The sequence below is a fragment of the Tachypleus tridentatus genome, chromosome 3 (genome assembly GCF_004210375.1).
Source record: "Tachypleus tridentatus isolate NWPU-2018 chromosome 3, ASM421037v1, whole genome shotgun sequence".
NCBI lineage: Eukaryota > Metazoa > Arthropoda > Merostomata > Xiphosura > Limulidae > Tachypleus > Tachypleus tridentatus.
Genome location: NC_134827.1, coordinates 5894091 through 5909833, shown reverse-complemented (window position 1 = coordinate 5909833; position 15743 = coordinate 5894091). Strand labels below are relative to the sequence as shown.

General features: G+C 31.4%; 1 protein-coding gene across 16 annotated transcripts in view; it reads left to right on the top strand.

Annotated features, from left to right (window-relative positions):
- The first annotated feature begins 1539 nt into the window (after positions 1-1539).
- The window catches only part of LOC143246261 (protein FAM117B-like), a 212070-nt gene continuing 197866 nt past the window's right edge, over positions 1540-15743 (top strand). For 7 of the 16 annotated variants that reach the window (XR_013025889.1, XR_013025888.1, XM_076492686.1 and 4 more), the window contains exon 1: positions 1547-2360. Coding sequence is in view for 4 of the 16 variants with exons in the window: in XM_076492686.1 (XP_076348801.1) it covers positions 2051-2360 (310 nt within the window). In the remaining 12 variants the exon portion in view is untranslated. Of the gene's footprint in view, positions 2361-14885; positions 14957-15743 lie in introns of all 16 variants that reach the window. The other 9 variants (XM_076492692.1, XM_076492690.1, XR_013025892.1 and 6 more) reach the window with 6 other exon arrangements.

The following is a 15743-nucleotide window of genomic DNA, read 5'->3' as shown; positions in this document are numbered from 1 at the left end:
CATATATACCTTTGGCCTATTGGTTTTGGGTGCTTCATCTGCTTTAGGCGTTTTAACAGTAATTTTTAGATTAAATAACGTAATTAGACATTTTTGTTCTGGTGTGTGTGAGATATCGGTAAATTTTTGAAACCTTCTTACCACAAAGCTACTCGTGTGAAATTGTTATATGAAAACAATTTCTGTTGGGGCGTTATGAGTTAAAGTTTGAGTGACAAGATTATGCTAGTGAGGCTTTGAACTCGTATTGCCTAGAAGGAAAAACGGGGCTCTCCAGTGAGGGAAAATTGTAAAACTCCACCTGTCAGTTTTTAATAGGTCGGATAAAGTTAGTATATATGTATTATATAATTATATAAAAGATATTTCTTTTTTAATTTTATTCAAATTCTCCAGTTAGATGAACTAATTCTAGCGTTGATCTATGTTTTATAGACAATATTTCGTACACTGACCTACTTTAGAATTGATAACCAGATAAAATGTCAATTTAACAAATTACACTGTACAACAAAGTTTTTGTTTCTTGAACACTGTTGGGTGTTCCTTATAGATTTTTGGCTGCTGATCACGAAAATCACGTCCAAATTTGCTCATCACGTACCGTTTCATCGAAATTTTCAGTTTCACCAGGACATTGCTACAATGGAAAAACGATATCAGGGCACTTGGAATCAGTCAATGCTTGCTGACTACTGTTGGTCACTGCAACGTGATGCACCGGACATTGAATACAAACGAAAATCAGGGGCAAAACACTTTTAATTATGTTGAACTTAATAGCATATTAGAAACACAAACGTTATTGCCGGTAAACAGTTAATTGTCTATTTCTCAGAGTTTCTACGTGATGAGGCCCGGCATGGCCAAGCATGTTAAGGCGTACGACTCGTAATCTGAGGGTCGCGGGTTCACATCCCCATCGCGCCAAACATGCTCGCTCTTTCAACCATGGGAGCGTTATAATTTGATCGTCAATCCCACTCTTCGTTGGTAAAAGAGTAGCCCAAGAGTTGGCGGTGGGTGGTGATGACTAGCTGCCTTCCCTCTAGTCTTACACTACTAAATTAGGGACGGCTAGCACAGATAGCCCTCGAGTAACTTTGTGCGAAATTAAAAAACAAACAAATCTACGTGATGAAGCAAAACCAAAATTATATTTATGCATACCCACCAAGTACGTGTCATAATCAGCAAAAACTTTTCAGGAGGCAAAACTTTTCAAAAAAATTGTCGTGCAGTGTTCTCTTCTTGTTTTTTTTTGGAAATAACATGCAAATTATTTAATATAATTTCGGATTATTCTCAATTCTTAACATATCAAAATATTTTCTGTTTTCAATAAATCTCTAACTATTCTGTGAATAATAATAATAATAAACAAGGAAAACACCACAGTATTATTATTATTGATGACGAGTAACACACTTGAAATGAAATTAAAATTTTTTATGTGTTAATACCCATACCAGCTGTTCTGAGATACATTATTATTATTATTGTCTACAGACTCGAGTTTCTCAGCGATTGTCTTCCCCTAGCGTTCGAAATGTGAAACTTTAACGTCGAAAGAGTACTTTTTTTAAGGGTATTCAGTGATAAAAATCAGGGTTCATTTTGCAAGTATGTGCAGCAATTTAAGACTTATTCACAAACTTTAATTCGTTTTTAGGCATTTTTGTATTTAAGAGTTTATGATTATATCCGTTTTGATTAATTTTAAAATAGATCTAAATAGCACCCAATACAGAACTGTCAGTGCATAACAATTGGCCTCCAATAGAACCTGTCAATATAACCACGTGATCAGTAGTGCACCATATTTACTTGCAAGTAAGGTAGTACGGCTGAAATTGTGAATTTGATAGTATCGTGTAAAGTTGGTATTATATTGTACGATTAATAGAATGGGTATTATCACAAAGTATTTTTAAGTGGAAACATTTTGTTCCCTTTAGTTCATAATCTGCTTCATAAATATTGCTACTAGATTTGAATAGATAAAAGTATTTTCTCGTGTACAGGTTTTTACACTTTACTGTCAGTGAAAATGTCAAATCAGACACCACAAAGAGTTTGTAAGACTGGGTCTCCATGTGTAATTGTAAATGTAAAGCATGGACCTCTCAAAGCAACTGTGCCTGTATCATTTATGAGACATAGTATTACTGTTTGTAATAATACTACTACCATTGATAGTACAACAGTATCCTCAAACATAAATGCTACATATACTAGTCTCTCACATTCAACTTCTAATAAAAACACTGATGGATTAAAATTTCAAGTTGGACATTCGCCTGGTTGTAGGTTAGGTATATCTGTAGATCAACGCAGCCCTGGATCACCAGGTTTCAAAGGTGGGTAACCCTAGGATAATAGTATAAATTAGTTGTAGTTGTGCTACAACTTGTAGTTTTTGTAGTACTGCGGTAGAAATACGTAGCTTAGTTGTTTTTATAAACTTAAATTACATTATTATTTTCTATAACGTTATTGGCTAATTAAGTGCTACTGTTCCTATTAAAATGTAGTTTTCTACTTCACTACAAACAAAAGTACTGTTTTTAAAGTATTAGTGTTAGGCGTATAGAGTAGATATCTTCATTGCCCTCTAAATTGTAAGGTAAAAAACAGGACTAAATTGGAATATTATACTCAGTATTGGTCACCTAAGTCAAGAAAGGATGTTGAGGTGTTGGAGAGGGTTTGTAGATGTTAGAGCTTAAATCTTTTAGTTTGTTTTTTCTGAAGAGGATGAGTCTTGGGAGCACATTTGAGGTTTTAAGATTGCTAAAGGTTTGTAATCAATGTGACATAAACGTTTTTCAGGAGGTGCAAGGATGTTAGTTACAAATTGAACTGTTTATTTTAGACCAGATAATAATCCCTTCTGATTTTAAGCACATAAGTGGGCATAGGAAAAGAAGTCAATAGCAATTTCTTTAATAATGGCTAGCAAACAGGAAAGAACTCATCACTAAATACTATGCTGTTACAGGTGTTGGGGAAATGTGACATTGAAGAGATACTCCATTTAGTGTTAGTGGTACAAGTTGCCCTAATTGTGCTCACACCCATAGTGGGTACAAGGCTCTTAGATTTTACTGCTACTGATAGTGGTTACCTTTCTGTAGTTTAGTTACTTCAGAATGCATCCCTTAAGTGGATGGTAAACTCCACTTAAGACTAAATATGGCCACAAGACTGACATTAAATAAGTACAGTTAGGGAGAGTTGAAAACAACCTTGAGGAGAGAGAATTTGTGAAACTGTTTGGAATTGTGAGGCCTTTGAAAGCTGATGGTAGGGTGTTTAAGTCAGTAAGTGGGAGATACATTATACTGTAGACTTGTCCAGGCTTGAGTGGCAACTTTCTCCTAAAAAATTAGGGAAGATCAAACCTAATGTAAAGGAAAATAAATTGGGATAAATGCAATAAGTTTAAGAAGTTTAGCTTGACAGATAAGTTAGGAGACTTACATTTACAGAAAGGTGAGAAGGCTATAGACTTGTTTAAAAAATATGGGTATTTGAAAGGGCTTGTAAGAAATGCTGGCTGATAATGTTAGTGCTAATAACGAATTATCTTTTAAGTATATTAAAGATAAGCAAAATGTCAAAATGAAGGTTTGACCCTTAGTCAAGATTTTGACAAAGCATGAGAGGGCTAGCTTTTAAATTATTTGTCTTCTGTTTTTAAAATAAAAAGGAATAGCAATATCATTGATCCAGCACATTGTATGGAAAGTATTGGAATTTACCTGAATTTAATGGACATTAATGTTTTGATGGCAAGTAAAAAGAATCTGAGATTCAGAATAAAACTGCAGGACCAGATGTGGTTTCTCTAGGATTTAAAGGTTAAAGATCAGACTTGCAAGTCTGTCTGTCTTCATTTTTGGTAGGTTAGTATAAAATAGGCAGGTGTCTGATTGGAGAATTACTTGTTATTCTTATTTTACAAGGAGTTGATAAGAGTTGCTCTAGAAGTTATAAGCCTGTTGGTCTTACTTCTGTTGTAAGTATAATTCTAGAGTCTGACAAAAGAAGCTTTGCAGAATCGTATAGTGAAATCGTATAAATGAAAACCAACATGAATTATCAAAGGGTAATTTAGTCTTACTAAGCTGCTGCTGTTGTTTGTTTGTTTTTGTTGTTTTTTTTTTACAAGATTGTCACTTGCTGTCTGGACAATGGGAAGTGTGTGGACTTGATTTACTTACCTTTTTTTTCTTAAGGTTTTGAACAGGAGATTTCCTAAGAGAATTACATCATTAGATAGTGAAAAAAAATTGGTTAATTATGTTGTATGGTAGTTAGATGAGATTAATTTTTTACTTCAAGTGGGTTTTCCATCATTACAAAACTGGATTCTTGTTACTGGTAGAGTTCTTTTGGAGTCCATGTTTGGACCTTTGATTGTTATACTTTCATTAGTGATGCTCATAGGGGCATAGGTAGTAAGTTAGTAAAATTTGCTAATTGCATTAAATATTTTGATACTTACAGCTTTATCAAGGATGTTGTGGTACAATAAGTTAGACAAATGTTTAGCAAATGACCTGCAATTACAAGTGCAAGGTATTGCATATGGGTTACCTTAAGTTGTATCGTGTTAAATTTAGATGGAAACTTAGTCAATATCATGATTAAAAAGCAATCTTTGCATAGTGATAAGTGATTCAATCCATTGAGACAATGATTTATTGCTAGTAATAAAGCTACTCGAAGTTTAAAGTGTAATATAAGTAAAAAGTGGTAGTTGTTTCATTATATAAATTACTGGTTAGGCCTCTCTTTTAATACTCTGTATGGTTTTGATCTCAACTAAAGAAAGACATTGACTTACTGGAAAGGATATAGTTGAGGGCTAGTACCAGTATGATGGAAATCAAAAGGTTATCTTGCAGGGATAAGATTATGATTTCTTAATTTATGGTGAGAAAAGGTTAAGAGGTGATCTTATTTAAAATTCAAAGATCATTTGTAGATTTGATAGGTTAAGTGTCTGATTTCTTTGATTAGGATAAGAGGACAAAAGTTTAATATTTGAGAGAGAGAGAGAGAGAGAAAAGACTAGGCTGAAGTTAAGACGGTTCAAGTTTTTTCTATCAGGATTATGGATGTGCATAATTACTTGTTGTCAGTAGTAATGGAAGTTTACATTATTCAATTTACATGGTAATTCTGGTTTTCTGGAATGTTGTGGTGAGGAGGATGGTTAAAACAAAATTTTCTTCTCAAGCATGATTCTGTAAAGACAGCCTTGAATGACCAAATGGTGTTTTGTTTTGATGTTTTGTTGTTTTAACCAGTATTATACATTTAAGTACAAGCCCTTAGTTGAACATTGTTTATAATAGCAGAGAAAGGATGCTCTAATGTCTTGCAATAAAAATTTTATTTTGTATCTTCGTGTATGGAAAATTGTAATTAGAAATCTCAATATCTCCAAATACAAATGCTTTTTGTAGGTTATTGACACTGCTATGGATTTCTTCACATTCTTTCATATTGACAAGCTCTAGTTGTTAGCTTCTTGTAGTGTTTCTGTACACCATAGTTTTCTTTACAACATTTATTATTATTTAAAATTATTATTGTTATGGATGATATAGAAATACTGTTCTTTAGAACATTAAGACTTTTCATGTAAAGTATTGTAAGGTAGATTCTTTTGTACCTGGAAATTTTGCCTATCCAACATTGTCCATGTCTTGGAGTACCAGATAATAAAGCTTTTACTTTAGTTTGGAATGCTCATTGAAATTGTTATAAAGCAGTAAAGCTTCCAGTACTATCTTGATCATTTTGTTTGAATAATAAAGATTAGTGAAGTTGATAAGGTGTCATAACATGATGTGTGGCTAACAACCATAATTTTATCATGCAGTTTTGTTTGTCTGTTTGATCAGGTGGTTTATAATAATTTCTAGTTAAAAACTTTCAACTCTAGAAATCCCTGATTGTATTCCATATGTATTCAAACATTTAAATACTATTGTCTTCAATCTGTACAGACTGTAGTGGATCCTTTATATAAAAGCCACCCCACCCTCTTGTTTTGAAGTGTATCACTGGTTAAATAGCCTATAATGTAGAATCCTAAAATAATTACACCAAGTCTAACAGTGTTAAAAATTTCCATCATATCATGGTTTCCATTTTCAAAGATGGTGCTGAACTAATTTTATTCCTGGTGCTATTATCATCAGAAACATAACAAAAAATTTAGTTGAATCTGTTTACATTTGACAGATTTAAATTTAAGTTATTAACATTAATTAATCTCCTTTCTATAGTCTACTTGTTGCTGTAACTGTCCTGCCCATTTGTTTGTTTGTAAATCCCTAAATTTATTTTCCACATTTATAAATTTAATTTAAACTATATTTAACAAATATCTTTATAAAACCAACTTGAACATCTTATTACATCAACCAGGTGTACTTAAATGGAGCCTATCTCTGGCACATATTTCATCCTGACTCTGAAAACTATGACTTTCCATAGGAATTGTGGAAAAACATGTAAAGGTACAAAATATATATTTTGTAGAAACCTTATAGCTCAAACAGAACATATTTTTGAGTCAAAATGGGGTTTGTATGCACATTGATATGATTTGTTTGTTATAATTTCCCTGGTTTTTCTATATTTATAGTAAACTTGTTTTTTGTTGTTTCTCTAAACATATTAGCAAAATATTTTCTGTGTAGTTTATATTTTTCCCTTATGTTTCATATGTAAATTTAAATATGTAACATGCACCAAAAGCCCTTGGACCACTTTGTCGTTCAAGATTATTAAACTTTTTATAAGAACTGATCATTTTTACTGAAAATAGATAATGCCTATTAAATGTTACTGTAGTTTAATGTGCATCTCAACATATATATTTATAACAGCCATATTAAGTTTAAGAATTAAGTTTAATTCTGTGGGTAGTTCATAGAACCATTTAATTTATTTTGTTGTGTGTATTGTTTTACCATAAATTTTAAGTAATTGTATTTTTTATGTATTTGTATTTTTCGTGCCTTTTTTAAAGCAAATTTAATGGTGAACTCATTCTCACAGTTGTAAGTTGCAGTTTTTCAAAATTACTTTTTCCCTTTGAGCATCTGTATCGACATATTTAGTTTTAATTTAAGCAAAATCATAATGTTTTTTGGCCCATTTTTCTGGTTAAAAAATATACTATATATAAGAGAAATGTTGATACAGCCCACAAAAATGGAATGAAAATTTTAGAAATGTTTGCTTTCATGTTTGTCATATAATGCGTTTTAGTCACTAAACTCTGTCGTGGATATGCTGCAAATAATTTCTATATGGAAATGAGCATGACTCATTGTATATGGTAACAGTACAGCTCAGTTGTATTCTCACACCCTTTTTAAATACAAATTACAGCTTTTACAGTACTTAAGATTTAAAAACAGGCACGACGTTTCGGCCACTGGTTCGATCATTTTAAAGTATACAAGTTTTAATGGTAAAAAAAGGTTTAATTTCTAAATCAACACCAATGTAAAAATTGGTATATGTATATATACAATCAGTAAGAAAAACCAAAACAAAACTATAACACACATTGCATTGCACAGTGTTTGTTCGCATATACATGGGTGCGAACTTGCAACAAAAACGAAGGTTGATAACACGAATATTTGGTGAGATTAGTTTCTACCATATCCTAGTATAGATGCTTACATCGATACAACTAACATAAGAACCAAAACGATCAAATTTCAAAAATCAAACTAAGAATTTTCATTGTTAATTGTCAGTTTATAACGCTGGCCTTCTTTGTTTATGCATGTATAGACAGGCCTAAGGGTATTGGTAGACAGATGCGTCCAGTCGAGACTAGAAAATATAAAGACCAAGCTACTATGCAAAAGTTGGAAAATCCACAAATTTAACAGAACATGATAACTGCAAAAATTTTAAAGTTTTGATCAGTACGAAACAGAACAATAACAAACAAAAGGCTAGCTTGCCTCTCTCCCGATCAATACATACTACTAGTATGAACAAAAATAAGTATCGGTGTGTGTAAAAGTGTACGTATTATACTAATTACGGTATAGTAGTATGTGTGCGAGTTCCGATACAAGTCCACAGTCTTTTCGTTACTGTACTTCACGGACAAGCCAATTTGGTTAGTTGAAAGTGATTGGTCAGGATTGCTGTTCAGCACAAGTTTTACAGGTTATTGATTATTTATTTTCTTAAGGTAGCACACTGACCCTTAAAATTGAGTAAATGTTGAGGAAACGGTAATGTAAAAAAATGTACAGTAGGGTTAAGCATTAACAAGCCAGCACTATAAAGTAAGTAAAACAATTTTGGCAAAGAAAAGGGAGAAATAAACATTTCTTTAACTTTGAAGTTGAGCACCAAACAAGCGTGTGATGTCCCAGTTTTGAAAGTGCGGTTTTAATCATATGGATAGCTAATGCAGTAGAGATAAAAAGAAATACGTAAGAAACAGTTTTAATGCTAACTTTAGGAATGATAAAAATGTCCAAATTGATGAATGTTCTTTGTGAACAGCCTCATAGTTATAAGTGAAAACTTTGCAAGTTCTTTGCAGCATTAATGAGCTGTGAGCAGTTAACATTAATATCATTGTTAGCACTAATCAAACTCAATAAGACAGTTGGTAAAGATTTTTGAACTTTGAAAATTTCGACTTATGGGAAGAAATCAACAAGTGTGCTAAATTTCATTTTGATATTTGCTTTAATAGTGAAGTGGAAATGGGATGAAAACAAACTATATTTTTATTTTTAATCACTTACTACAGGTTAATTAGAAAAGATTTTAAGACAAAAATGACTTATCCAGAGGGAGGCTAAACTTTCAATTCAATTTAAGCACCGTTCTTTATACTGTGCTTCCTTCCTTGGGGTAATTTCAAACATTAGCATGGTTTGAGCTTATTTTTTTCCCAATATAATGAAGCTTCCTGGGAAATAAGGCATCAACAATTAGTTGCAAAGTTACTAACTAAACACTAATTGTACTTTTTGTTTGGAAATAAACAAGATATAAAAACATCAATATTGTCATAACTGGATCTGTTTTTTGGGTTTAATTGTGTTTTTTTTGACAACCAATCTAATTTTGATCACATGTAATCACTTTCTGTCTGTAGGTACTTGTATTTTAGGTTCTCCTTTAGCATGAACTTTGTTTTATGTTTTTCATTGTTGCATTTTTCTTGTCTTGAATTTATTTTTATGCTACTGGTATGAAAGTTTTTATAAAGCTTTGATCAGCTTAAATTATGTTTTTCACATTTTGTAATTTTGGACTGTTTAAGGGAAATATGAACCTTCTCTGTGGTCATCCTACTATACTGGATGTAATGTGTATGTCAGTATTTATGTATGCAACCAAAACACCTGTGCCCATCTACTGAAAGGCACCACAAATATCCATAATAAAAATTCATGTTTGTGGTATACAAGATTAATACAATTAGAAAAATAACTGGGGTAACAACCATTTTTTTATGATGGAACAAAACTTTAAATGAAAGTACTTTCCTCACAAGAATGCAATGCTTGGTGAAATGTACATGAGGGTTTGATTTATATCTTTATTGATATAATTTTTAATTATAGTACTGAGAAACTGGAGGTTTTAAAGAAAATTTTTTTCAATAAATGGTACCACTTGTTTTTCTACATTAAAATTACGGTCTGTATCAGTAAAATCTTGAGCTCTGTATATTGAATCACTTTGATACAATGAGATGCATAGAATCAAAGAGCATACTCCAAATACTTTCCTCATGCAGTACTTTCCCAGAAAAAACAACATTCTTTTAGAAAATTATCACTATTTTTTGATGAAGTATGAATACTATAATTGGTAACTACAACATAAACAGCAGCCTGTAGGGTGATGTTTGTGCTATTTTTTGTAATTATTGTTTAAGTGAGCTTTCTTCTGGTAAATTTTAAATATTTTTTATATGAAGCCACTTGTTTCTTTTCTGTTTTTTTTGTTATGTTAATAACTTTGTTATCCCAAGGTGCATTCTTTGGTAAAGTTGATTCATCAGTCTGATTTTTATAGTTCAAGACCTAGTTTGAAACATCATTTTTGTTTTTCTAATAGTTGATAAGCTACTACTTCAAGTTGAGTGATTGTCTTTTCTGGTAAATTGTTTTTCTTGCTTTTGTTAATATGATTGAGAACAATCTATAAGAAGTTGTTATAAGTGTTACCCCTCATTTCTTTAATAGAATACCTTTTGTAAGTAAGGTTGATAGCAGAGTTGTCAAGTTCTCGTATTTCTGTAGCTTTTTTTTTTTTTTTTTATATATTGCAGTTGCTTTAATATTTGGTAATATTTTTCTTTAACACTGGTTAATTAAGGGAGTAGCTTATTTTTCGTTTGCTTCAAGAGCCTGTATGACTTGTTATTTTTGCAAAATCTAGTAATCCTGGTTAAGAGTAATAATGTTTCCAACCTTTTGTATAACACTGGATAACATCACCTGTTTCCATCATATAATCAGGATTTTGTTTTTTAAACTTTAGGAATATCTGTTTTTCTTGTGCATTTCTATATTTATTCTGCTGGAACCCTAAAGTGATCCAGCAGGAAATTATTTTATGTATGTCATATTAATGTGTTACAAGCATTTGTCAATAGATTTTTTTTTACTATTCTTACAGAAAGCCAATTTTACAATTGAATGAGATAAATTATCTAAACTCATTCTCCAGTTTGTTTTAAGTATAATCAAAGGTGTTGGCTACTACATGGCAGTAACTGTTCTGTGGTCAGGATTTAGTGTTTTTATTTGATCTTAAATGGTATGCATTTTAGCCAGAGATTGTACATTGAATATTCTGGATCCTATGCACTATCATGGGCTTTGGCTTTTATTAGGGAGTTATTGAACAGAATCTCATCTTAGGGTTTTTCTGTTTATGGAAAGATTGTATGCAATCTTATTTGCTGTGGATTACATCTGTGATGAGCAATGCCATCACTTTTGTATCTCTACAGGTTTACTCATCTTCTTAAGTTGTGGAATTGAGTACGTACTGTTAACTTTCATCTTTCAAAAATTCACAAACCACTAGCCAGTTTACCTTCATATCTGCCTGACTAGTTTTACTGAGTTTCTTGCCACATTTGACTCCACAGTAGTTAGCTGGTTGATAAATCTGTTACCACTGGCACTGTTAGTCCTCTGTTCATTACATGTATATCAATATAAAGCCTGTTGTTAAAGTGAAGCTTTATGCAGGTGATTTGGAATGAGCAAAAATGTAAGCTTTTCCATGTTAATTGTTCTGTGTATGATTAGACATTCAGATTGCAAAAAACATAAGGAGAGAGATATTCAGATAAAGCATTGCATCGTCTATAGTCTTTTGACACGCATCACTTGGTCCTACAGGGGTTTGACCTGTTGATGTGCGAGCAGTATGACATTGAAGTAACTACTGCCTGCATTTCACGATAAGTAACCTGTTGTGCCAAGGAACTTGTTACTAGTTGTTGGTTATTTGTTTACCATCACCTATTCTGATGAGATCCACTTGCTTTTTGTAATGTTTGACATGAAGATAAACTGCAAAATAAACTGAAATGATTAGAAAGTATGGATGAGTTAAAATAAACTGAGGAACATTTGTTTTTTAGTTACAGTTGTATCAGTAGTTGATTAGAGCTGTAAGTTTACAACTCTTCAGTGTCTTCAGTAGATCTATAAAATGACGGAATTCAGTCTGATCAGTTGCCAATTATAAATTTGAAAAGTTCTTAAACTCTCAAGTAAACAGGTTTTTGAAGGTTGATCTCATGATAGTACATGCTATAAAGATGTTAGCTGTAGATTAATTTTATTTTAAAGGAATAAAGATTTTAATCTCTACTGAGATAAGAAAGCCCTTAAAGTTCTTTGTTTCATCACTTAAAGAAGATACTTCACATTGAAAATGATATGAGAAATCAGAAGTGTGGATTTTAAGGTTTGGGTGACTGGTTTTCAGTTCTAATTCAGTAGTTAACTTTTTATGAAGTAGGGATAATCTTCCAGTTTTTACAGGATTTAACATAATTAAACATGATGAGCAATGATTTATTTACAATGAAATGAAAGAGGTATAGTACAGAGAATACATACTAGGTATGGGATGGTGAAATTAAGTTATTTCAACTGTCAGTAGGTACAACAGTAGTTCTAGCTTAGATCACCTAGGATAACCTTTAGTGTTTTGATGTTGAATTGTGGAGGGCAATGTGTTATACGTGTAATATCTTGGTCTTAACTTCTGATGTCAATTTTTTGAATATTTAAATATAACTTAATATGACTAATCATAGTATTAAATCCTGTGCTTGTGGCAGACAACTTATGACTTTACCTTTTTTATGTTTTGTTAGTGCTAGATAAGAATTGCAGTTCAAGTAAATCTGGTTAATCATGTAGTACATTGAACTTAGTACTTTTTTGAAAGTTATTGTAGAATATAGAGAAATGTATAGATTGATTAAGTGAAGTATATGAACTATGTATAACTTGTGTTGTTTGGCATTGTGTACACTTTTATTTTATACATTTAAAATATATAGATTTGTTTTTTTGACTTGCTCTTAAAACTAAAAATAAGCTGTTTTATAGTTTTGAGAATTTTTGTACCATTTACAGTATATGTTGCCATATTTAGCTTGTACTGTACCACCATGTGAAAGCTTATGTATTGATAACGTTTTAGGCTGATCTCTCCTACACATAAGCAAAATTATTCATATGCTTTCTCTGTTTGTGTATGTATATGTGCGTGCGCACACACGCACACCTAAAGTTTTAAACTAGATATATGTACATCTTGCAAGTAATTCTATTGTTTTCTATCAGGAAAATTTATCAGTCTGAAAAACTAAATATAATTATTTTTCACATTCTTTTGATAATCTGTGTTGGTTTGTGGTTGCTGCAATTTAATTCAAACTGAATTTTGGGTTGTTATTTGAAAACTAAGGTACACATGAAAAGGTAAAAATGTGTAAAAGATTGGTACATTTAACTTGTGGGTTACTTGTTATATGAAAATGAATTTGTTTTACTTTTTTATTTTTTTTAAAGTTTAAAAAACATCAGTGGAAGGTTGAGCTGGGCCAATGGATAGGATTTTATAATTGATTACTTGACGTACACTTTAATCATATACATTTATCTAATTAATTATTCTCACATAAGACTTGGATAAATGGAATAATTCAAAATATTAATAATCAGAAACAACAGTTTAGACTGAGTGATTTATTTTTGACAGTTATTTAACTGATAAAATGATCACCAAGGTCTAGTTACCACGATCTCGTGTATAGTTGTGCATGTGTGGAATTTTCAGACTTGAAAGTTTTGAGTGTTGTTAATGTTTAAATTTGGGTTTGAGATTTTCCTGTTGTTTCCCTGAAAGATTTCTCTAAGAAATGCACTGGGAAGTTCAGTTGAAAATATAAATTTTTAAAATAAATATTGTGAAGTATTTGTTTTGAAATTTTGTCTTCAGGTTAAATCATTAAGTTGTTGTTGGGCTGTGTTCAAAACTTTGAAGACTGATTCACTAAACAGAAATTGGAAGAGTTTTTTTATATTTGAAGTTTTGTCAGTGTGTAAAAGTTGAAGCAGTCTCAGATTTTTTTCCTTGTTTTAACAGAAAATGTTTTTCAATGTTTAAGTGATAATTTAAATGCCACAGACTTGTAATATTTTATTTTAATTCTTATAATTTTAATAAAAAATGTTGTATTAGAAAACAGATTAGTACACATACTCAACACCAGCAAAAGGTTACATGTTGTAGGTTTTTTTGTCCAACGGAGGAGATTATGGTGAAATACAAGGAGGGTACATAAAGTGGCTGCATTTTTCGGTAAGATATATATCTAATGCCTTGCTTACAAGAAGTCAGCAGGGCTGAATGTATTTTCTTACCAAAATGTTATCGTTACTGTTATGTTTTGCTGTTTATTTAAAAGTATTTTTATTTGTTTTGCTGATGCATTTATATAAAGCATCTCTAAGTTTTAAAAAATAATTGATAATAACTCTTTTTAACACTTACGATGAAAGGTTTATATTTATTTTTCTAATGGAATTATTAGTATTACTCTATTCATCTTTGCTAATTATGTTTGCTATGGATGTTTAATTAATGAACAGTTTTATGATTGTCAACCTACTTGAAATGGTTGCTATGAAATAATTTATTTTGCTTAAGCTAGCAGCAGTTCTTTTAATTTACAACAATAGACTGCTCTTAATGCCAGCATATACTGTATATTGTTCTTGAGTACTTTACATAGTATCCAGCATGTGTAAAACTTCTTTTAATTTACAACAATAGACTGCTCTTAATGCCAGCATATACTGTATATTGTTCTTGAGTACTTTACATAGTATCCAGCATGTGTAAAACTACAAATGCATATTGATTATGTATGTGAAAGTGTTGTTAGTATTCTGTATAACATATGCAAATGTTTTTCTTTACTTTATATGTGTTATCTTGAAAATTAAAGGGTTGTCAGTTTAATATAAACAATTAGCTGTGGTGATGTCATCGGTAAATTATATAAATTAATAATATCAAAGGTTTGAACTGTCATTTGTTTCTGTTCTGGACTTTTGAAGGTCAAAGTCTATTCTCCCTCATAGACCTGATATTCAGAGACCTTGTTAACACTCCTACGAAAAGTGGGGCCTAATAGGCCCCAGAGCAACTTGAAAGGTTATTAATATTAGGCTAATAATTTTGTATTTAAATGAAATTGCCATTTAAATCCATTAATGAATGGATTAACGAGATTCCAACTGTTCCTATCTACTATCTAGCGAAACCACAGCCAGGGGAACGGGCTTGGAGAAATCGGGACTAGAAACGTCTTTTCGTAGGAGTGTTAAGGGTAAGCTCAATAAACTGTGCACATAATATATTGATCTTGGTGTATTGTTAATAATTTTCAGCTGAAATAAGTACTTTTATTCCACAAGAAAGAAAAAAAATTCCTCTGAATTTAGAGGATTGTAGGGCAATGATACTTGTGTAAGAATCAGTACGTAAATATCTTTGTTATTTCTTGGAATTGAAAAACTTCAAGTTTCTTGGCATGCTACATTGAAAGTTGGTAAGATTGTTATAAAATGTACTACTTATCATGCTGTAAAGCTCTAATTTGGAAAACTATATGTAAGCAAGTATATTTTTATTTACAGTAATAATGTGTTATATGTGGGAGGTTTTATGTATATCGTGTGTTTACTTTTACCTCACTTATTATCTGCACGTATTCAAGTGTAAATAATGAATTCCAGGAAGAAGTTAATAGAAAGTTTTTGATAAAATTCCTGTTCAATGAGAGGTAATAGACACTTAATATGTTTGGCATATTAAAGTTAAGTCAACCTGTTTAGCTAGTATGTTTATCCTGAATAGAGCTTGGTTATTAATGATATTATCTAATTGATTAATTGATGGATATGTTTCAGCATTCCTCAAACCATTGTTAAGCATAAGCAAAATAAATAGGGTTGGTGCTTTCAGACAGTTGCCTTCCTTGTAGTGTGCAGTTTGATTAAAGACAGTGGCAGCTAAACTTAGTAGCTTTGTCATAATAAAGAAATTAAAATGGGGTGAACAAGTTTAGTGGCAATAAGAATTAACCAGAAAACCTTGAACCTCTCGCCCTCCAT